Source organism: Panthera leo, chromosome D4 (genome assembly GCF_018350215.1).
Source record: "Panthera leo isolate Ple1 chromosome D4, P.leo_Ple1_pat1.1, whole genome shotgun sequence".
NCBI classification, from domain to species: domain Eukaryota; kingdom Metazoa; phylum Chordata; class Mammalia; order Carnivora; family Felidae; genus Panthera; species Panthera leo.
Window position 1 is genome coordinate 34,086,995 of NC_056691.1, and position 16,468 is coordinate 34,103,462.

The window sequence follows — 16,468 nt, forward strand, 5'->3', positions numbered from 1 at the left end:
GTTATCACTGAACTGACCTCAATGAGACCAGATTTAAACCAAAATTTGACCTCAACCAGACCACTGCCTAACCCAGAACGAACGTCAGTCAGACCACCACCTAAACCAGAAACCTGGTTGGCCTGACATGAGGAAGGACTACTACTAGTGCTCAAACAGGAGTCCTGCTGAGACTACAACTCTACCACCTGTACACACTTTCAAGAAACAACAAGCAGAACCATTACAAGCACTCAAGACCCAGGGATGAAAAGAAATAAGAGCCATACACACATCTAGCCTTTTAAAATAATAGTGGGGATCTGTGGGGCATTTTAAATTGGCAATGGCAAAGACTGTAATTTTCTGCTAAAGGGATATTATCACAATTTTTCAACCTGGGTTTGAACCAAGGCTCATAAGAGCTCTCCTACTTAATGCAACATCACACCTAGCACTTACTATAACGTTCCACACAGCAGATGAAAATCCTGACTCCTTGGCTCTTTGGAGTTAATCATTTCAAAAGGCAGTGAGCAGAACACATTAAATTAGCATGGTAAACTAGAGTGGATTCTTTCCATTCCCCACCCCTACACAGTCCTCTTTCTCAAGTGGGAGGACACTTTTTTAAAAATTATTTCCTAGTTCTCAAATGGCTCTGACAAGCTACTATTAAATTTTGAAATAGAACTCCTGATTCCTTGCATAAATACAAAATACAGTTAGGTAAAAGAAAAACAAAATATGGCTAAAGGTGCTAACGAAAGCCTAGGGTAACAAACCAGTGACCCAGGTGCTGGATGCCTGAGAAATACTGTATTTAGATGATGATGGAAAAATATAATTTTTCTCCAGTGCTCATTATGTCTGGGTTTTTTCAGTGTTTTGTGAGAAGATAATGACCCAGTTTAGTAGGTTATAGTCCAAGAGCACCTGAATGGCTCAGTAGGTTAAGTATCCAACTTCAGCTCAGGTCAGGGTCTCACAGTTCATGGGTTCGAGCCCTGCATTGGGCTCTGTGCCAACAGCTTGGAGCCTGGAGCCTGCTTCAGATTCTGTATCTCCTTCTCTCTCTGCCACTCCCCTGCTCACACTCTGTCTCTCTCTCAAAAACAATAAACATTAAAAAAATTAATAGGTTATAATCCAGATCCTACTTTCCCAATTGTTGTTTGAACATCCTTCAGTGACTAGTCATATTTCCAGCTCCACCATGTGCTTTCCCATACAACAAATATCCTCCAATAGATTAATACGGGATGCTCTTTTTTCTTTCTAAATATACCTCAAAAAATATCGCCAATTCTTCCCCTTTCGCCAGAAACTCTCAGGTTATGCTACCCTACTCAACAACACTAAATGAATCTGCTAAAGGGAAAAGGTACTAAATAATCAAGGCTGAGTAGACAAGGACAAAACTAACTAATTTGACAAAGTTTCTTTAGTTACAATGGGAGGAGTGAGAGAGAATGTATTCTTTTTCAGGTTACATCTTGATTGAAAGCTGATATCATATAAACATACAACACGGTAAATATCTTAATTTAACTGAAAGGGGCTAATGCGGACTTGTTTTCCTTTTCAACAGCTACTGTAGAGGAGGTGCAGTGAAGGGGCATGCAGAAGGAGAAGGGGAGGAGGAGGGTAAAGAGAAGGGGAGCAGGAGGGTAAGGAGTAGGTGATGATCATCTGGAGTGTAGATTGTTTTTTAAGACATTATTTTATGGGGCGCCTGGGTGGCTCAGTCGGTTAGGTGTCCGACTCTTGATTTTGGTTCAGGTCATGATCTCACCGTTCTGAGGATCAATCTCCACATCGGGCTCTGTGCTGACAGTGCAGAGCCTGCTTGGGATTCTGTTTCCCTCCCTCTTTCTCTCTGCCCCTCCCCTGCTCCCACTGTAACATAATTTTAAGAGTACTTGACATCTGTCTGCCACTTTTCACCAGAGATTTAAGCAAAGTATAGCTGCTCAGTAGAAGAACATTTCTACTTATCTGGAAAGATAACTCTGTGGATAGATGACAATTACCTCTAGCAACTTTATGAAAATCTCTAACTGCGATCTGAAATTAAAGTGGGTCCCCAGGGTGCTGATATGCTTTTGCCAAAAATTAACAATTGTAAAACAACGTACTCTTTCATTCTAGCCAAAACAGAAAAATAAAGCCATATGCCTGATTTCTTTAATAAACTAAATTTAGATTACTACTTTAAAATAGATTCTGACATAAATGGCTTTAAAATAACAAGAGCATCTTTCATTTGGGTCTTTTCCCAGTTAATTATTTGCTGGCATTGTCCTAGACATTCCTTGGCTTCACCTTAAACCAACACTCCCAAGTGCTAATTAGGAGACTATATACATTATTAACCAGAGAATGTGCTTAAAACATGCATGTTCCATATGTATCCTGTTATTAACATGATTCCTTTCAGTCCTGGAAAGCTCTCTTTAGAAAATAGAGTCCCTATTTAAACAAAGAAATTGGCTGCTATTGAGGAAATTTTTGTCAAAATTCAATTAATAGGTAGGGGCCAACAGGACACAGGATCCTTGTCTTCGAAACATCCTCAACATGAATCAAATTTCATCTCACGGAAACAGTCAGCAGAAGGAAAAGTTAATGCCTGCAGATGTTATATGTTTTCCTAGTACCAGGGGACTCCCAAAGAGAATGGCCGACTCTCACATGAGCCATACCATTCCTGAGAAACCAGACATGTCAGTGAGCCCAAGCCAGAGGCATGCCTTTTCCAGTACTATCTCTACCAAAAGACCCTGGGCCAGATGGGAAAAGAAACATATGTAAACAAGGTAGACCTAATGATTTCCTAATTACGAAGGAGATATGATCTTCTCATTAATTGGCAAGCTAATTGACCACAATCTCAGTTTCATAAATTGAGTCCAATAAAGCAAACTTTGGTGTCTGTACTCCACAGAATTCTCCTCACACTTCCACACCCTTCATTCAGCCACAAAGTTGTCAGTTCTGCTTGATTTGTTTGAATACTGTACTCGACGACAGCTGTCGGAAACAGTACATTAGAACAGCTGCTATGACAGCTACAAGGGGCTTGGAGGTTTAATTGGGCTCAATGTGACATTGTGCATTTTTCTAAACTTAGAAAGTTCCACAAAAGTAAAGAAATTTCTAATGTGTCTGAACGATGTTTACTTATTGGCACCACCAACTGGTTAACCCCGATTTGAGTTATATCATTGGGCTCATAGTATCTTTGCCACCAGGGTTGGTGAGACAAAAAAAAAAAAAAAAAAAAAAAAGACAGTAGAAGCAGTTAGATGCACAAGAAAAGGGGCATTAAGAGAGAGGAAATGGTAAGGAAGTCACGTCAATAATCTCTTTCAAAGGCTGGCTGGTAGCCAAGGAGGATCCCACAGTGTCTCAGGATTTACTTCCTAAGGAAACGTATTCAGAGGCCCTGAGCCTGGTGCCAGCTGCCAACAAAACCACTCATTACAGTCACAGCCCCGTGGAGAAGGGAGAATGGCTTACTCTCAGCATCCGCGCGGAGGAAGAAAGCGAGAAGCAGCAACAGCGGCCTGGCTACGTGCACCATCCTGCAGCTTGGCAGCAGCCTGAGCTGGCAGTTTGGAATCACTGCCTCGGAAGCTTCAGCGAGTCTGTCCGATCAGAAATTTCAGCTGGAACTCTTTCAGAGCCTGTAAGGGGAGAGGAAGACAAAAGAAAGGAAACACAAGGACGCTTAGATTTTTTACTCTTTTCCTCTTGTTCCATCACAAACACCACGAGACACGATCCATTGTAAACACCCAAGACATTGTAACTGTGATGCCTTTGTTTTAGAAGGGAAATAACTTGGTTCGAAAAATGGGGCAGCTGTGGCACATCTCGTGCCCATTGTCAGGCTACCCTAAAGCCAACCACCTTGAATGGCACTCTCTGCTTGTGCCACCTTTTGGGCAACGCTGTGCGAGAAGAAACTGTCACTTCTTATGAAACACTATGTGAATGCATCAGTGGAAGAAAAAACAGCAATGCTATGAGACAGATTTAAGGGAAGCTCCACCGTGCTGGATAAAAGTCTATTATTGACAGAATAGTGGAAGCTGCTTTCTTGGCACGAGGTGAAGTGACAGGGCTAATTCAACTTCTCCAGCTAAATGGGAGAGGTTAGAATTTTTTACACTAGCACGTTTGGCTTCTTCCCTGAAGACACATCAATGTTCAAGTCTAGTTTGGCTTCAGTAAGTCAAAACAATAGTTAGCATGAGCCTATTTGCTTTAACAGGATTTGTATATGTCTCCTGGGCAATAGCTTTGCTTTCTCAATCTCCTACGTAAAACTGATAAACTGCGAACTGTAGAGAGCCTACTGGGTGCAAGTACACTTAGTATACAGTGCCATGGAGCACAAAAAATGAGTCAAATTCTGTCCTCTGTGATTTTCCAGCTCAGTAGAGAAAATAAGACCGTCACATCTGATGACTACTATAAGTTGAGAAGTGATGAGTGCCAGGAAAAGAAAACCAAATAATGCCATAAAAGACAGGATCTGGAATGGTATCATAGATAAAGCAGTATCTCAAAGCAGGCCTAGGAGTGTAGGCAGGATTTAACCAAAAAGAGGAAAGGCATTCCAGGAATTCTATTAAAGGCAGGGCAGTGGGAAAGGAACTTTGGAAAAGATGAGTCTCCAGGTTTGGCTGGAGTAGGGCTTCCCAAATATCTATATGCATTACAACCTCCTGGAAGGCTTGTTAAAACAGAAACCTGGTCGCCACCCCCAGGGTCTGTAGTTCACTAGGTCCGTGATGGGGTCCCAGAATTTACATTTCTAACAAGTTTCTGATGCAGCTGGTACAGGGACAACATTGAGACCACTGGCCTGGTGTGATAACTCATTAGGAAATCAGAAGGAGAGGAGGCAAAAGAAAATGGCTCAGGATTTAAAAAAAAAAAAAAAAAAAAAAAAAAAAAAAAAAAAAAAAAAAAAAACACACACACACAAAAGAAAAAGAAAAAAGGTCACAGTGAGCCTTGAATGTCAATCTAACTCAACCAGCCAATTATTCAGCAAACCACAAATAAAACTACTTAATGTTTTAGAGCAGAAGAACAAGGAAATAGGCTTTGGGAAGATAAACTGACATGTACATGTGGAAATATTAGGCCAGAGCAAGAGTCCCAGGTGAGAAGAAACACAGACCACACAGCTATGGTGGTCCTGGCAGTAACTGGAAAGAAGAGAAGGCAATGATTAGGTCCAAGCAATAATTTGAAGTATGACTCTTCAGGTGATAAATAATTGTTTTTATAGGAACCTTCAACAAATCTAGCACACATCTTGAAGTGTTTTTTGCTTGTTTGTCTTTAAAGTTTATTTATTTGAGAGAGAGAGAGAGAGCATGAGAGAGAGCAGTGGGGGGGGGGGGGGGGGAGGGGGCAGAGAGAAAGGGAGAGTGCTGTCAGCACAGGCTCAATCTCCAAAAACGTGAGATCATAACTTGAGCCGAAATCAAGAGTCGGACACTTAATCAACTGAGCCACCCAGGCGCCCCAGGTACAGCATCTTATACACAGTAGCCTTTCAATATGGAGAGAGTAATGAATGCTACTGCTTCCTCTATCATTGTGAGAACTTGAGCATGACAATCAGAATGTGTTTGCCAAATGAAACAGTATACTTAGTTTTGTATATTGGAATACTTGAAACACATACAAAATTCTTGACAGGAAATTCTAGAGCTATCCAGAAATAACCTAATCCACTAAAATGACTTGTACTTTCGAAAGTACTGTAGTGCAGATACTACAGTGTATCTTTTCTGAAACTGAGCTTGAGGCTGAGAATAAAAAAATTTAAAAAGATCTTATCTTGTTCATTACTATGCATGAGTGGTTTAAATGAAGGAAAGATAAAACTAAAAGAAAGAGTGGGAGATCATTCTAATTACCAATCCACTAGGTAACCCTTTTTATTTTTAACAGATTTGCGGGTGGCATAAAGCGGTAAGTTATACATTGAAACACATCTACTTGAAACCAAAAGCTAGCCAGCTGTTCCAAATCTGCTACTGTTATCAATCTCATCAGGAAAACAACTTATTAGGCAGTTCACAGCTATCAAATGCTAAAATTCTCCAAACTTCATAGGAAAAGTGCTGAAAGAATCAGCTCTCCTCCCCTCCCCCTCTCTCTGTCCCCATCCTCATGCCAGCATTTCAAATGACAGCAAAGTCCAGGAGACATCAGTCCTGTCGGACTCAATTTGTGTCTGTGCAAGCGTATCAGAGCCAACTGCTACATAATGACTCGGTGCGATCACAGAGATGGAGATGTATGAAATGCTCTCTCAGGGAAGAAGTGATTTGGCTTTTTCCTCTGCCTGACTGAAGTGGCATAAGAAGACCAAATTCTTCCAAATGAGCCTACAAATGTTACCTCTGGACTTAAAACAGTGATAGGATCTAGGAATGAATGCAGCTGAAGCGCATACATATTTATACTTAAATGGGCTATGTCCTTGGCCTGATTCGACAAAAGGAGATCAGAGGTGTGAAGATAAAACCTATTCGAGATGTTCATTCCAGCTAATCTCCACTCCATATCTTGTTTATTACTTGGAAACTTTGCCAAAAAGGAAATGCTGGCTTGCATATCAGTAACGTGGAATTTAAATTTTAGAACAAAAATGGGAAATGGATTTTTAAAGGAAACACTGACAGCGAAAATAATGAGGATGAATGAATATTACAAGTAGTTTCCATTAGCCTAGAGAAAGGGTTGCCAAGCACTTTGCAACAAAAAGAACAGGAAAAGGGGTTCAGGGATATTAAAAACACCATGGTTTAGCTTACATCACAAATTACTGTGAGTGTGTTCAATAGCCCTCAGCAGAGGCTAACTCTGATTTTTATATGCCTTGTCCTTTGTGCCTTTCCTTCACTGGGACAAGCCAATAAAACTGAACCATGCAGGTAAAATGAAAGATACACACACACACACACACACACATTTAAAACTCTCTGGTTTCTTATTGCTTGCAGGACAAAGATCCTTTTAAGGAACTATAATTTTGTTGATTTTTCAATTAGCCAAATACTACTTTTGTGTTTCTGTACATTGCATGACCTCAAAAGCTAACAGTTCAGAGGTGCACAATATAATTTGAAACGGAATAACAAAAAGTACACTTGCCTAAAAGCCTCAACAAATCACTGTTTCAAGTGATCACATAAACTGCCATCTACTCAACGCCTTATCTTCAATTTAACATTGTAACCCTTTCCTGTAATAAGTATATTCATATTCAAACTAATATTCATGCTGAAGGATTTTTCCCAGCTTTCTGAATTGTGGTATGTGTTTCTGTAGATTGTGTTAACATAACAGAAAAAAAGGCATAATGGAACTTTTCTTTCCTTAAAATTAGAATCCCGATTTCCCTAGGAAAATGAATGATTGTCAGTTTTATGTAGGAAATATGCAAAATGAGTGTGCAACATCTTGTCCTACCAGGAAGTAATGAGACTTTCGGGAACTACTAGGTCATATCCAAAAAAGGGAGCCGAGGTGATGAGGCTCCCTTCAGCTAAATGGAGGAGATTCTGGTGGCCAGAAGGAAAACTGCAATTAACTGAATGAAACATATCCTACTAAAATCTGTGAGTTCATCACTTTAAAAATAATTTTTTAAAAATTAATAGGTCATCCAGAAGGCAGTTAAAGAATCAAATCATTCTGAAAAGAGTGAGAGAAAGGGAAAGAATTTTTCATTAAAAAAAAATGTCCATAGGGGCGCCTGGGTGGCGCAGTCGGTTAAGCGTCCGACTTCAGCCAGGTCACGATCTCGCGGTCCGTGAGTTCGAGCCCCGCGTCAGGCTCTGGGCTGATGGCTCAGAGCCTGGAGCCTGGAGCCTGTTTCCGGTTCTGTGTCTCCCTCTCTCTCTGCCCCTCCCCCGTTCATGCTCTGTCTCTCTCTGTCCCAAAAATAAATAAAAAACGTTGAAAAAAAAAAAATGTCCATAGAACTTAAAAATACAAACAACAAAAAAACCCTGCTGTCACTAGCAAATCAGAGATCATTGTTTATATCCCATTTTTATAATTTTGCCTTTTTCTTATCTAACAACACCATGCTCTCAATTCTAGACTCTAAGAAACAGTAATATTGTAATGATACTTAACTGAGCATTTCTTCATATAGATATCTATTAAGTTAGGGGGATGGTGTAGTAAGGAGGAAGTCCCAAAATGTTGTGACTTCTTTCTATCAACCTTCCAAACCAGTCCACTCTCTCTAAATCGACTAGACAGGCTTCCAATCATTTAAGAGAAGCAACCGTTTGTGCACAACATGTGCTACCAGGAAACCCCAATTTGTAAAACAGACATAAGCAGGGGCTGCTGTGGCTGAAGCTAGGAGTTGGGGAGCCTGGAGTTTACAGCAAGCTGACAGAGGCCCCTGAAGGCCATCAGGGAACTCCCTGTCCTCAGTGCACAGCTACAACACAAGGACACAAAAATAAATAAATAAATAAATAAATAAATAAATAAATAAATAAATAAATAAATACACTTTCAACATTTCACTTATTTGTGAGGATTTTCCATGAGGAGATAGCCCTCTAAATATTTTATCACGAGATAGGACAAAAATCCTCCAGCGCTATCCAATAAAACATTCTGGAAATGTTCCTTATCTGCACTCATAATTGGCTACTTTAAACGGAGCTAGTGAAACAAGAGAAATAAACATTTTATTGTATTTAAGTTTAATTTAAGCTTAAATGGCCACATGTGGCTAGTGGCTGCCCTCTTGGGACAGCACAGACTATGGTTACTTGCTTCAACAGCCTGAACATCATGGCTGTAAATGAGGCTTGGATTTTAGGGCTGGAGATGAAAACAGTGAGTTGGGAACCCTTAGTCCTTGTAGTCTTTGCTTCCTCATAATCAGACTCTAAAGATTCATTATGTTATATGAGGAAACCTACTTAACCTCTGGGCCAAATACTTCTCCATGGCTATTCCATCCCCTGGCAAAATAAATAAATAAATAAATAAGAACTTAAGCTTATTTATTTTAAGACAGCAAGTGAGCGAGAGCAGGGGAGGGGCAGAGAGAGAGAAGGAGAGAGAGAATCCCAAGCAGGCTCCATGCTCAGCTCTGAGCCTGACATGGGGCTCGAATCCACAAAGCATTAGATCATGACCTGAGCTGAAATCAAGAGTCAGATGCTTAACTGACTCAGCCACCCAGGTGCCTCATCTTTTTTTTTTTTTTTTTTTTTTAATGACTCCATGGAATGTAAAGGAAGGATCAGTAAGTGGGTTAAGTGTATAACTGGAAAATGTCCAAATAGAAATTTTATTATTAAAAAGAGGCATTTGTGTTTCATATCATAGCCAGAAAAGTTTTTTTTTTTTTTTTTTTTTTTTTTTTTTCCCACTAGTGAAAGCCCTTCTTTCATGTAATAGAAATGGGAGCTTCTGACAGCAAAAACGTGCCACATCTCATAAACAGGAAAGACAAGCATACTTCTGCACATCCATGGGGAATGATTTGTATAGTTCTTATGAAATGGCTACATCTGATTAATTAATATCAGTGAGGAATATGGAAAACATTCTTTAATACATGCAGCACCAAAAGCCTCAATGCCCATTATGAAAACTGCTGCTGAGAAAACGGAGAACAGTGGATAAAGGCTATTAAGTTAAATAACACACTGATAAAATAACTGTATATCCAATCCATGCCAGATAAAACACTCAAATCTAAAGGATATTAGGAATTATTTTTATGAGTGAAATTCAAATCTTCTTAAAATGATACTCTTTCACATAATGGCACATCATATCAAAAACTCTTTTTTTTTTTTTTCAAATTTTGGTCCTAAACATGCTTACATGGAAATAAGTTGGGGGTGGGTGGGAGATTTCATGAGTTATCACATATAAATACAAAATAATAATTCAATCATCTTATTTTTGGAGTAGGCTATGAAGACACCAAGGAACTCTAAGTAAGCAAACAGTAATTCTTTGAAAGAATCAACTGAATTATAAGAATATCTGAAGAGTAAAATGATACCTATCAATATGGATACTATAAAAGGCTCTCTACATGCTTAGTTTTAATACATACAGAGACAAGCCAATTATCTGAGCTTAATATAGTATGATTCACTTTCTAAGTCACTATCAATAACATCTCTACAAAATGTCAAAACTTTACATTTGGAGCAAACATAGTTACTTTCATTAATGACAAAAGGACATTATTAACTTTGATTATGTTTTTCTCTTTCAAGAAGTAAAAGTGAAGTATGCCATGAGGAAAAAAAAAAACAGATAATGAAGGAAAAAAACAAAACAAAACAAAACACCTTATGTCCCTGCCTATTTTACCTCTACAAATGGAACTATAATTATGATTTGAAATGGAGGAGAGTTTTAGAAAAAGCAAGTAATTTCTTTAAATGATTATTGCATGTAACTACTTCTATCTAGTGTTATGTGATGATGGTGGAAACTGGCAATGGAAGAGTTCAAATACAAGTCTATTCAGCTTGCTATTGGGACTCTGTTATCTGTTGCATTCTTCCAGAAACATATACAACAGATTCTATTATATTAATCTTTGGGCACCTTTAAATGGACGTGAAACCATCATTCCTAACTCACTATACCTGATTTTCATTACCTTAAAATCGAAAAGGGTGTTCTTCTTTCACACATATAAAATATTTCTTGTTTAAAATGCACTTAGTTTTTAAAACATATTATGGGTAATAAGGCATTAATCATTATTATGTTCATTTTATTTATTTCCATCAACATATAGTGGAAAAGAAATCAAGCAATACATGATACATTTTATTTATTTACTGTGAAAAATAAATTTTTACATTTGTTGGGAAATTATCATTCCCTTTAGCACTGATTACTTTTTTTTTTCTTGAAAGTATTTTAAAAGCAAAATGAAGGGCCTTTTAATTGTTGTTAAATCCTTCCATACTAGAGCTCAATGAGAACCGATTTTTGCCTACTCACAGGTGCTAGGACTATAATTCCATGCTCAGAATGATCAAAGCTCTAGACTAGTAGCTCACAATTGAGAATGATTTTGCCACCTCCCCAGGGACATTTGGTAATGTCTGGAGAGATTTTTTGTTGTCACAACATAAAGGGAGCTAATGACATATAAGAGGTTGAGGACAGGGATGCTACTAAATATCTCAGAAGGCACAGTATACTCCCTCCTGTACCCGTCAAGAATTAACTGCCCAAAATGTCAACAGTGTCGACATTGGGAAACACTGTCCAAGAATAGTTCATTAATGTTGAGGAATAAAAAAAAATGTTCAGGAATTTTCAAGACCTGTTTCTATTACACTGTTTTCTAAACCCAATAATCGGAGGTGTTTTCAGTGCAGTTTTAGTATATAAACTCAAAACAGATTTGAATCTCTGGGCATGGCAGTCAAAACACTATGGATGACTCCCAAATTTCCCTTTTTGTCCTGAGCTAGAATTGAAATTGGCTTGCCTTATGGGAAGTTCAGTTCACAGGCTTAGGTGACATAAATATTGTCACCAATTAAAGAATGAATCTGTTAAATGGAGCAGACATTGTTGCACTGATGTGTGTCAGTGAATAGACATGGTTCCCATTTCTCATGCTGGGAGCTCAGCTCTTCTCTGAGGGAACAGTCCCAGGATGGAAATATCCAGTTCTAAGGAATGTTCTTTCAAATCACTGCCAGCAACAGAAAGAGAGAGGTCACCATGAATGGCTGGAGAATGTGGAATTAAGGAATATTCTCTTCATTTTCCCAATATTGACCTCATGACATAGGCTGGTGTCTCTTTGAAAATCTCTGAACAACACACACAGTAGAAGAATTCGATTCTCTGTAGATAACCCACATATTTGGTTACTAAAACAAATAGAAACATAACCTAAAGAAAGGTAGACAGGACAAATATTAATCAGAGATATTCCATATATACTCTCCTCCTCACTTGCACATTTATTGTATTCAGTTATATTACATTCTTCTTCATTGTTAGTACCTTCTTCACATCTATGAGTCTCCTTGAATGGAACCATAAATTGATAAAAATCACAAAAAAATTACAGGTAATCTTGGGCAATCCCTTCTATTAGCAGACAATGAATGAAGTGAAAGAACATAATTGAATTAATAACCTCAGAATATACTTCTGGTTAGTCTCAGAGGAGGGTTCAAAACCCAGGCCAATTTTATATCTCATATAGCATGCTGCTTCTATCATCTCTGATTTATATAATGGAGACCCTAGCTTAGATGAAGCCATGATTAATTCTAAAATGAGCAACATAAAGAAAAAGCCTCTCCTTTAATTGGAAGAGAAACAATATAAGGATTCACTCTAATGAAGAAGGAAGAAAACTTTAGAAAGGGTGTATAGGAAGAAAGGATGAGAGAATCTCACTGGATAAAATACTTGACAGTCATTGTCCTAGATGGATAAATAATTCACAAATTAAAGTTTACACCGTGAGTCAAAAATTCTCCAAAAGGTCAGTCTTTAACTCAATAGCCCATTATTGTGTATTTGAGTATCTTAGAGCCAAACAGTTTACAGGTGTGTTTAGAAACAGAAATGATTAACCAGAAATGGATTTTCAAATATTCTCACAAGTTAGTAATTGAATTAATGACATGCAGGCACATGTTTGTATCACCAAAAGCATATCTATTTTGTATATTACCATCAAGTTCTTTTTTATGGGGTTTTCTCTTTTATTTAAATTTTACCAAGGATACATTTTGACTAATTGGAAATAAATAAGAATGTGTTAGATAGTGAAGGCACAGAGTTATACAGGACAGTTATCCAAGCAGAAAGATACTGGTCTGAGTGCTCTTTACTATAAAGTTGCTTAGGGCAACATGGCCATATTGAAAGAAGAAATGAAGACATACAATGGCTATTTTTCAAAAGCAGTTGGCATTATAAAGTGATTTGATAATAAAGTACAAAAATTTCCTGCAGCAATAAAAGCACTATGCATTTCCCATACCAAGATGTGTCAGACGGGCAATGAAAAAAAAAATTTTTCCCATAGTCACCCTTTTAGAAAATATATTCCAGACCTCCGGAAAAAGGCTTTTGTAAAATACTGTCGTTTTTATTACATTTCTATAAAATCCTCAAAGAAAAAAAAATACACAGTACCTATATCAGAAAAAAGAGTTTAAAGTCATTCAAAGCCTACTTGCAAACTGGATGTAATAACTTCCTCACTACCAAACTTTCCGGATACTGACTATATAATCTTAAATGAGTGGCTCATGTGACTAAAAGAAAAGAAAATGTCAAATAACATCAACTAAACTTCTCTGCTAGGTTTAGGCATCATCACAGAAACATTCTGACACGCAGATTTTTATATTCCAAAGTAGGAAAGTAGCCAGGTACTAATATGAGCAGACCCAAGTCAGGGGAGGGAACAGGCAATGGTGCTGGCAGGCGAGTGCTGGGGGATCAAGCCCCAAATTAAAACGCCATCCTTTAAGGAGTCTCTCTACCTTTTGTGATATGTCCTATGATGTTTCCTTCATAAACTTACTAGGCTGGCCCTATTCTTTAATATGTTTCCTTTAATATTTTTTAAATCATAGATTTAACCATGATGTGTTATCGTATCACCTTGTAAAAATCTTTTGCAAACCTAAGCTTTTAGAAAAGGTGGTTACTTTCTCCCACGGCACTGTCATTAGGGTAAACTATTCATAGCATAAATCTTCATCATTTTTGGGGTGCTTGGGTGGCTCAGTCGCTTAAGCGTCCCACTCTTGACCTCAGCTCAGGTCATGATCTCACAGTTTGTGAGTTCGACCCCTGTATAGGGCTGTGCTTTGATAGCATAGAGCCTGCTTGGGATTTGGCCTCTCCCTCTCTCCGCCCATCCCCTGCTTGCACTCTGTTTCTTTCTCTCAAAATAAATAAATAAGCTTAAAAAAACTTCATCATTTTCAAACTTATCACTTTATATTTATGTATACATTCCACACATAAATATGGTACACACAGGCCATACACAAATATAGTGCATGTTTAAAAATGCATGTGAAAAATATGTATTTAACATATTATATATAGTTACTATATTACTAATGAACTACATATATTATCAAAGACACAAAATTAGACATTTTTTAAGTGAGATAAAAAACAAACAAATAAAAGTTCTATGATTCTCTCCCAGGTCAAACAAGTCATTGGAGTTCCATTGTTCTAGATGTTCCACAATGTGGATTATTTTCACATACACTTCAGGTGGCAATGGATAAAAAAAGAGAGCTTTTACTCATTTGTCCAGCAACGCCCTTCTGGAGTCAAACACTTGTTGTAATAACCAAATGTTAAAGGCTCGATGTGACAGCTGATGTCAACATGATGTAACACAGAGGAGAAAAGACACTGTTTTTTTGAGAGGTTCATACAATGTCCTTGTTTTATAATTGTAAGCCATCTATCCTAAGCTAGAATAACTTTTACACATCAACTGTGTTTTTGTTTTAAAAATGAATTCCTTCATTCTTCTGCTCCAGAAATATTTCTGAATACCAGGCATGGCGACAGGTACAGAGACATAACAATGCACAGGACAACAAGTTCCCTGATACATTCGGGGCAAGGAGGTAGAAAAAGTAAGAGTTTTCCAGGTTAAGGGATCAGACTGTCCAGGGCAGAGACTGAGGCCCAGTGAGCCAGGCAGTGTGTGGTAGGCTGGGAAAGCAAACTGGGTCCAGACTGCACAGGACCTGGAGGCCACACTGCAGACACCGGATTGCATTTGAAATGCAGTGGGAAGACACTGGTGGGCTTTATGTTATGGAGTGACATGGTCTGAATTGTATTTAGATGGCTTCTCCAGTGGCTGTGTGCCAATGGTTTTAAAAATGCAGTTCTCCCTCACCCTCCGCCGCCCCCCCCCCCCCACCACCGGCCCACCCAGCTCCAAGTTTCTGCAGAACCTTCCACTCTATTTATGTGGGCATTGCCATTGTACTCTGCTGTGAAGTCTTTTGACCGTTTCACTTTTCAAGGACCCTGTGGCACTGTCCCTTTCCCAATTCTGTTTAAAACAACCAGAAATAATGTGTTGCTTTTCATTGTTTTGAGTCACTGCTCTCTGTTCCTAGATAGCAACAGGCCCTGGAAAACCAAATGAATTTTCTTTATGGTGGGGCTCACTTTAACACACTTTAAATTTTTTACTTGAAAAGTAAAGTACCTGATGTTAGTTCTCATTTGCATTCCTGAAATCTAGAAAAAAAATCTGCTTTCATGTACAAAGGGACAGTAGGCACACTAGATCTCTGTAGTCACACTTTTGAATCTGTGATTCCGGAAAGGCTTTCTACCCACACTTAAAAAAAAAAAAAAGTTTCTAAAGTTTGGTACGTCAAAGTCTTGTTTTGACCCTTTTAAACCTTGTAATATTAGCAGTGATACTAATATCCAATAGTACACTGCATTCACACTATTCGAAAACACAGCCATTCCAATAATTCAAAAATCCTTTATTTCAGGATTTAGAAGCTAGGTCCTACTTTGAGTCAGTTACTGGCTAGTTTCCCAAATTAGCTTTTTGGTCTCAGCTATCTTGTCCATTTCATCCCTCAGGTTTTCACTCCAGGATTTCTTCCATTATTATAGCAAGGCCTTTAACACCCCAACATGCAGGCATTTAATTCCTTATTTTTTTTCTTATTAGTTACCTAAACTTGAAACTGCTAGTAATTAACCTATTTAACCTATAATGTAAAAATACATTATAGAGCACTACAGTTTGTTGGACAAGAGATACAGCAGGTAACCAAGAAAATGCCACCTTACTCAGTCTCTCTAATAAAGGAATCTATTCCTCCTCTAGTCATTCCTGCCACTTGCCTTGGCCAACAGAATAGGTCAGAAATGACATTGTGCACATTCTGACCCTGAATCTCAAGTAGCCCAGAAAACCTGAGGAAGTAGCTCTTGTGCTTCCTTCCACTTGCTGATATTGGGTCCCCTGTCACCACCACTGTTTGATCAAGGCCAAGGTGGCCCGGCAGAGGATGAAGAGACCACGTGGAACAGAGATGAGCTACCATCTGAGCATCTGGGGAACAGTCATTCCCCAGAGGACCTGGCAGCTGACCCCAGACTCATAAGCAATTTCAGGAAAGATGAGCCAAGTATGGCCCATAAGAGCAGAGCCGCCTACCTGAGCTCAGCCTAGAATGCTGACGCAGAGTACTGCAAGATAAATAAAGGGATGTTTGGTTTAATCTACTAAGTTTGGGGATGGTTTGGTATACAGCAAAAACTAATATTGCTAAGGGGATATTTATCTCATCCAAAATAAAATAAATATTCTTTTAAAATGTACATTTTCAGGGCACCTGGGTGGCTCAGTCAGTTGAGCGACCAACTTCGGCTCAGGTCATGATCT

General features: G+C 38.5%; 1 protein-coding gene across 3 annotated transcripts in view; it reads right to left on the bottom strand.

Moving 5' to 3' along the window:
* Positions 1 to 16,468, bottom strand: part of PTPRD (protein tyrosine phosphatase receptor type D) — a 516,904-nt gene that overhangs the window by 401,995 nt on the left and 98,441 nt on the right. For all 3 annotated transcript variants that reach the window (XM_042912355.1, XM_042912354.1, XM_042912356.1), the window contains exon 2: positions 3,502 to 3,668. In XM_042912355.1, the coding sequence (XP_042768289.1) occupies positions 3,502 to 3,565 (64 nt within the window). In that variant the 5' untranslated portion in view covers positions 3,566 to 3,668. The remainder of the gene's footprint in view (positions 1 to 3,501; positions 3,669 to 16,468) is intronic.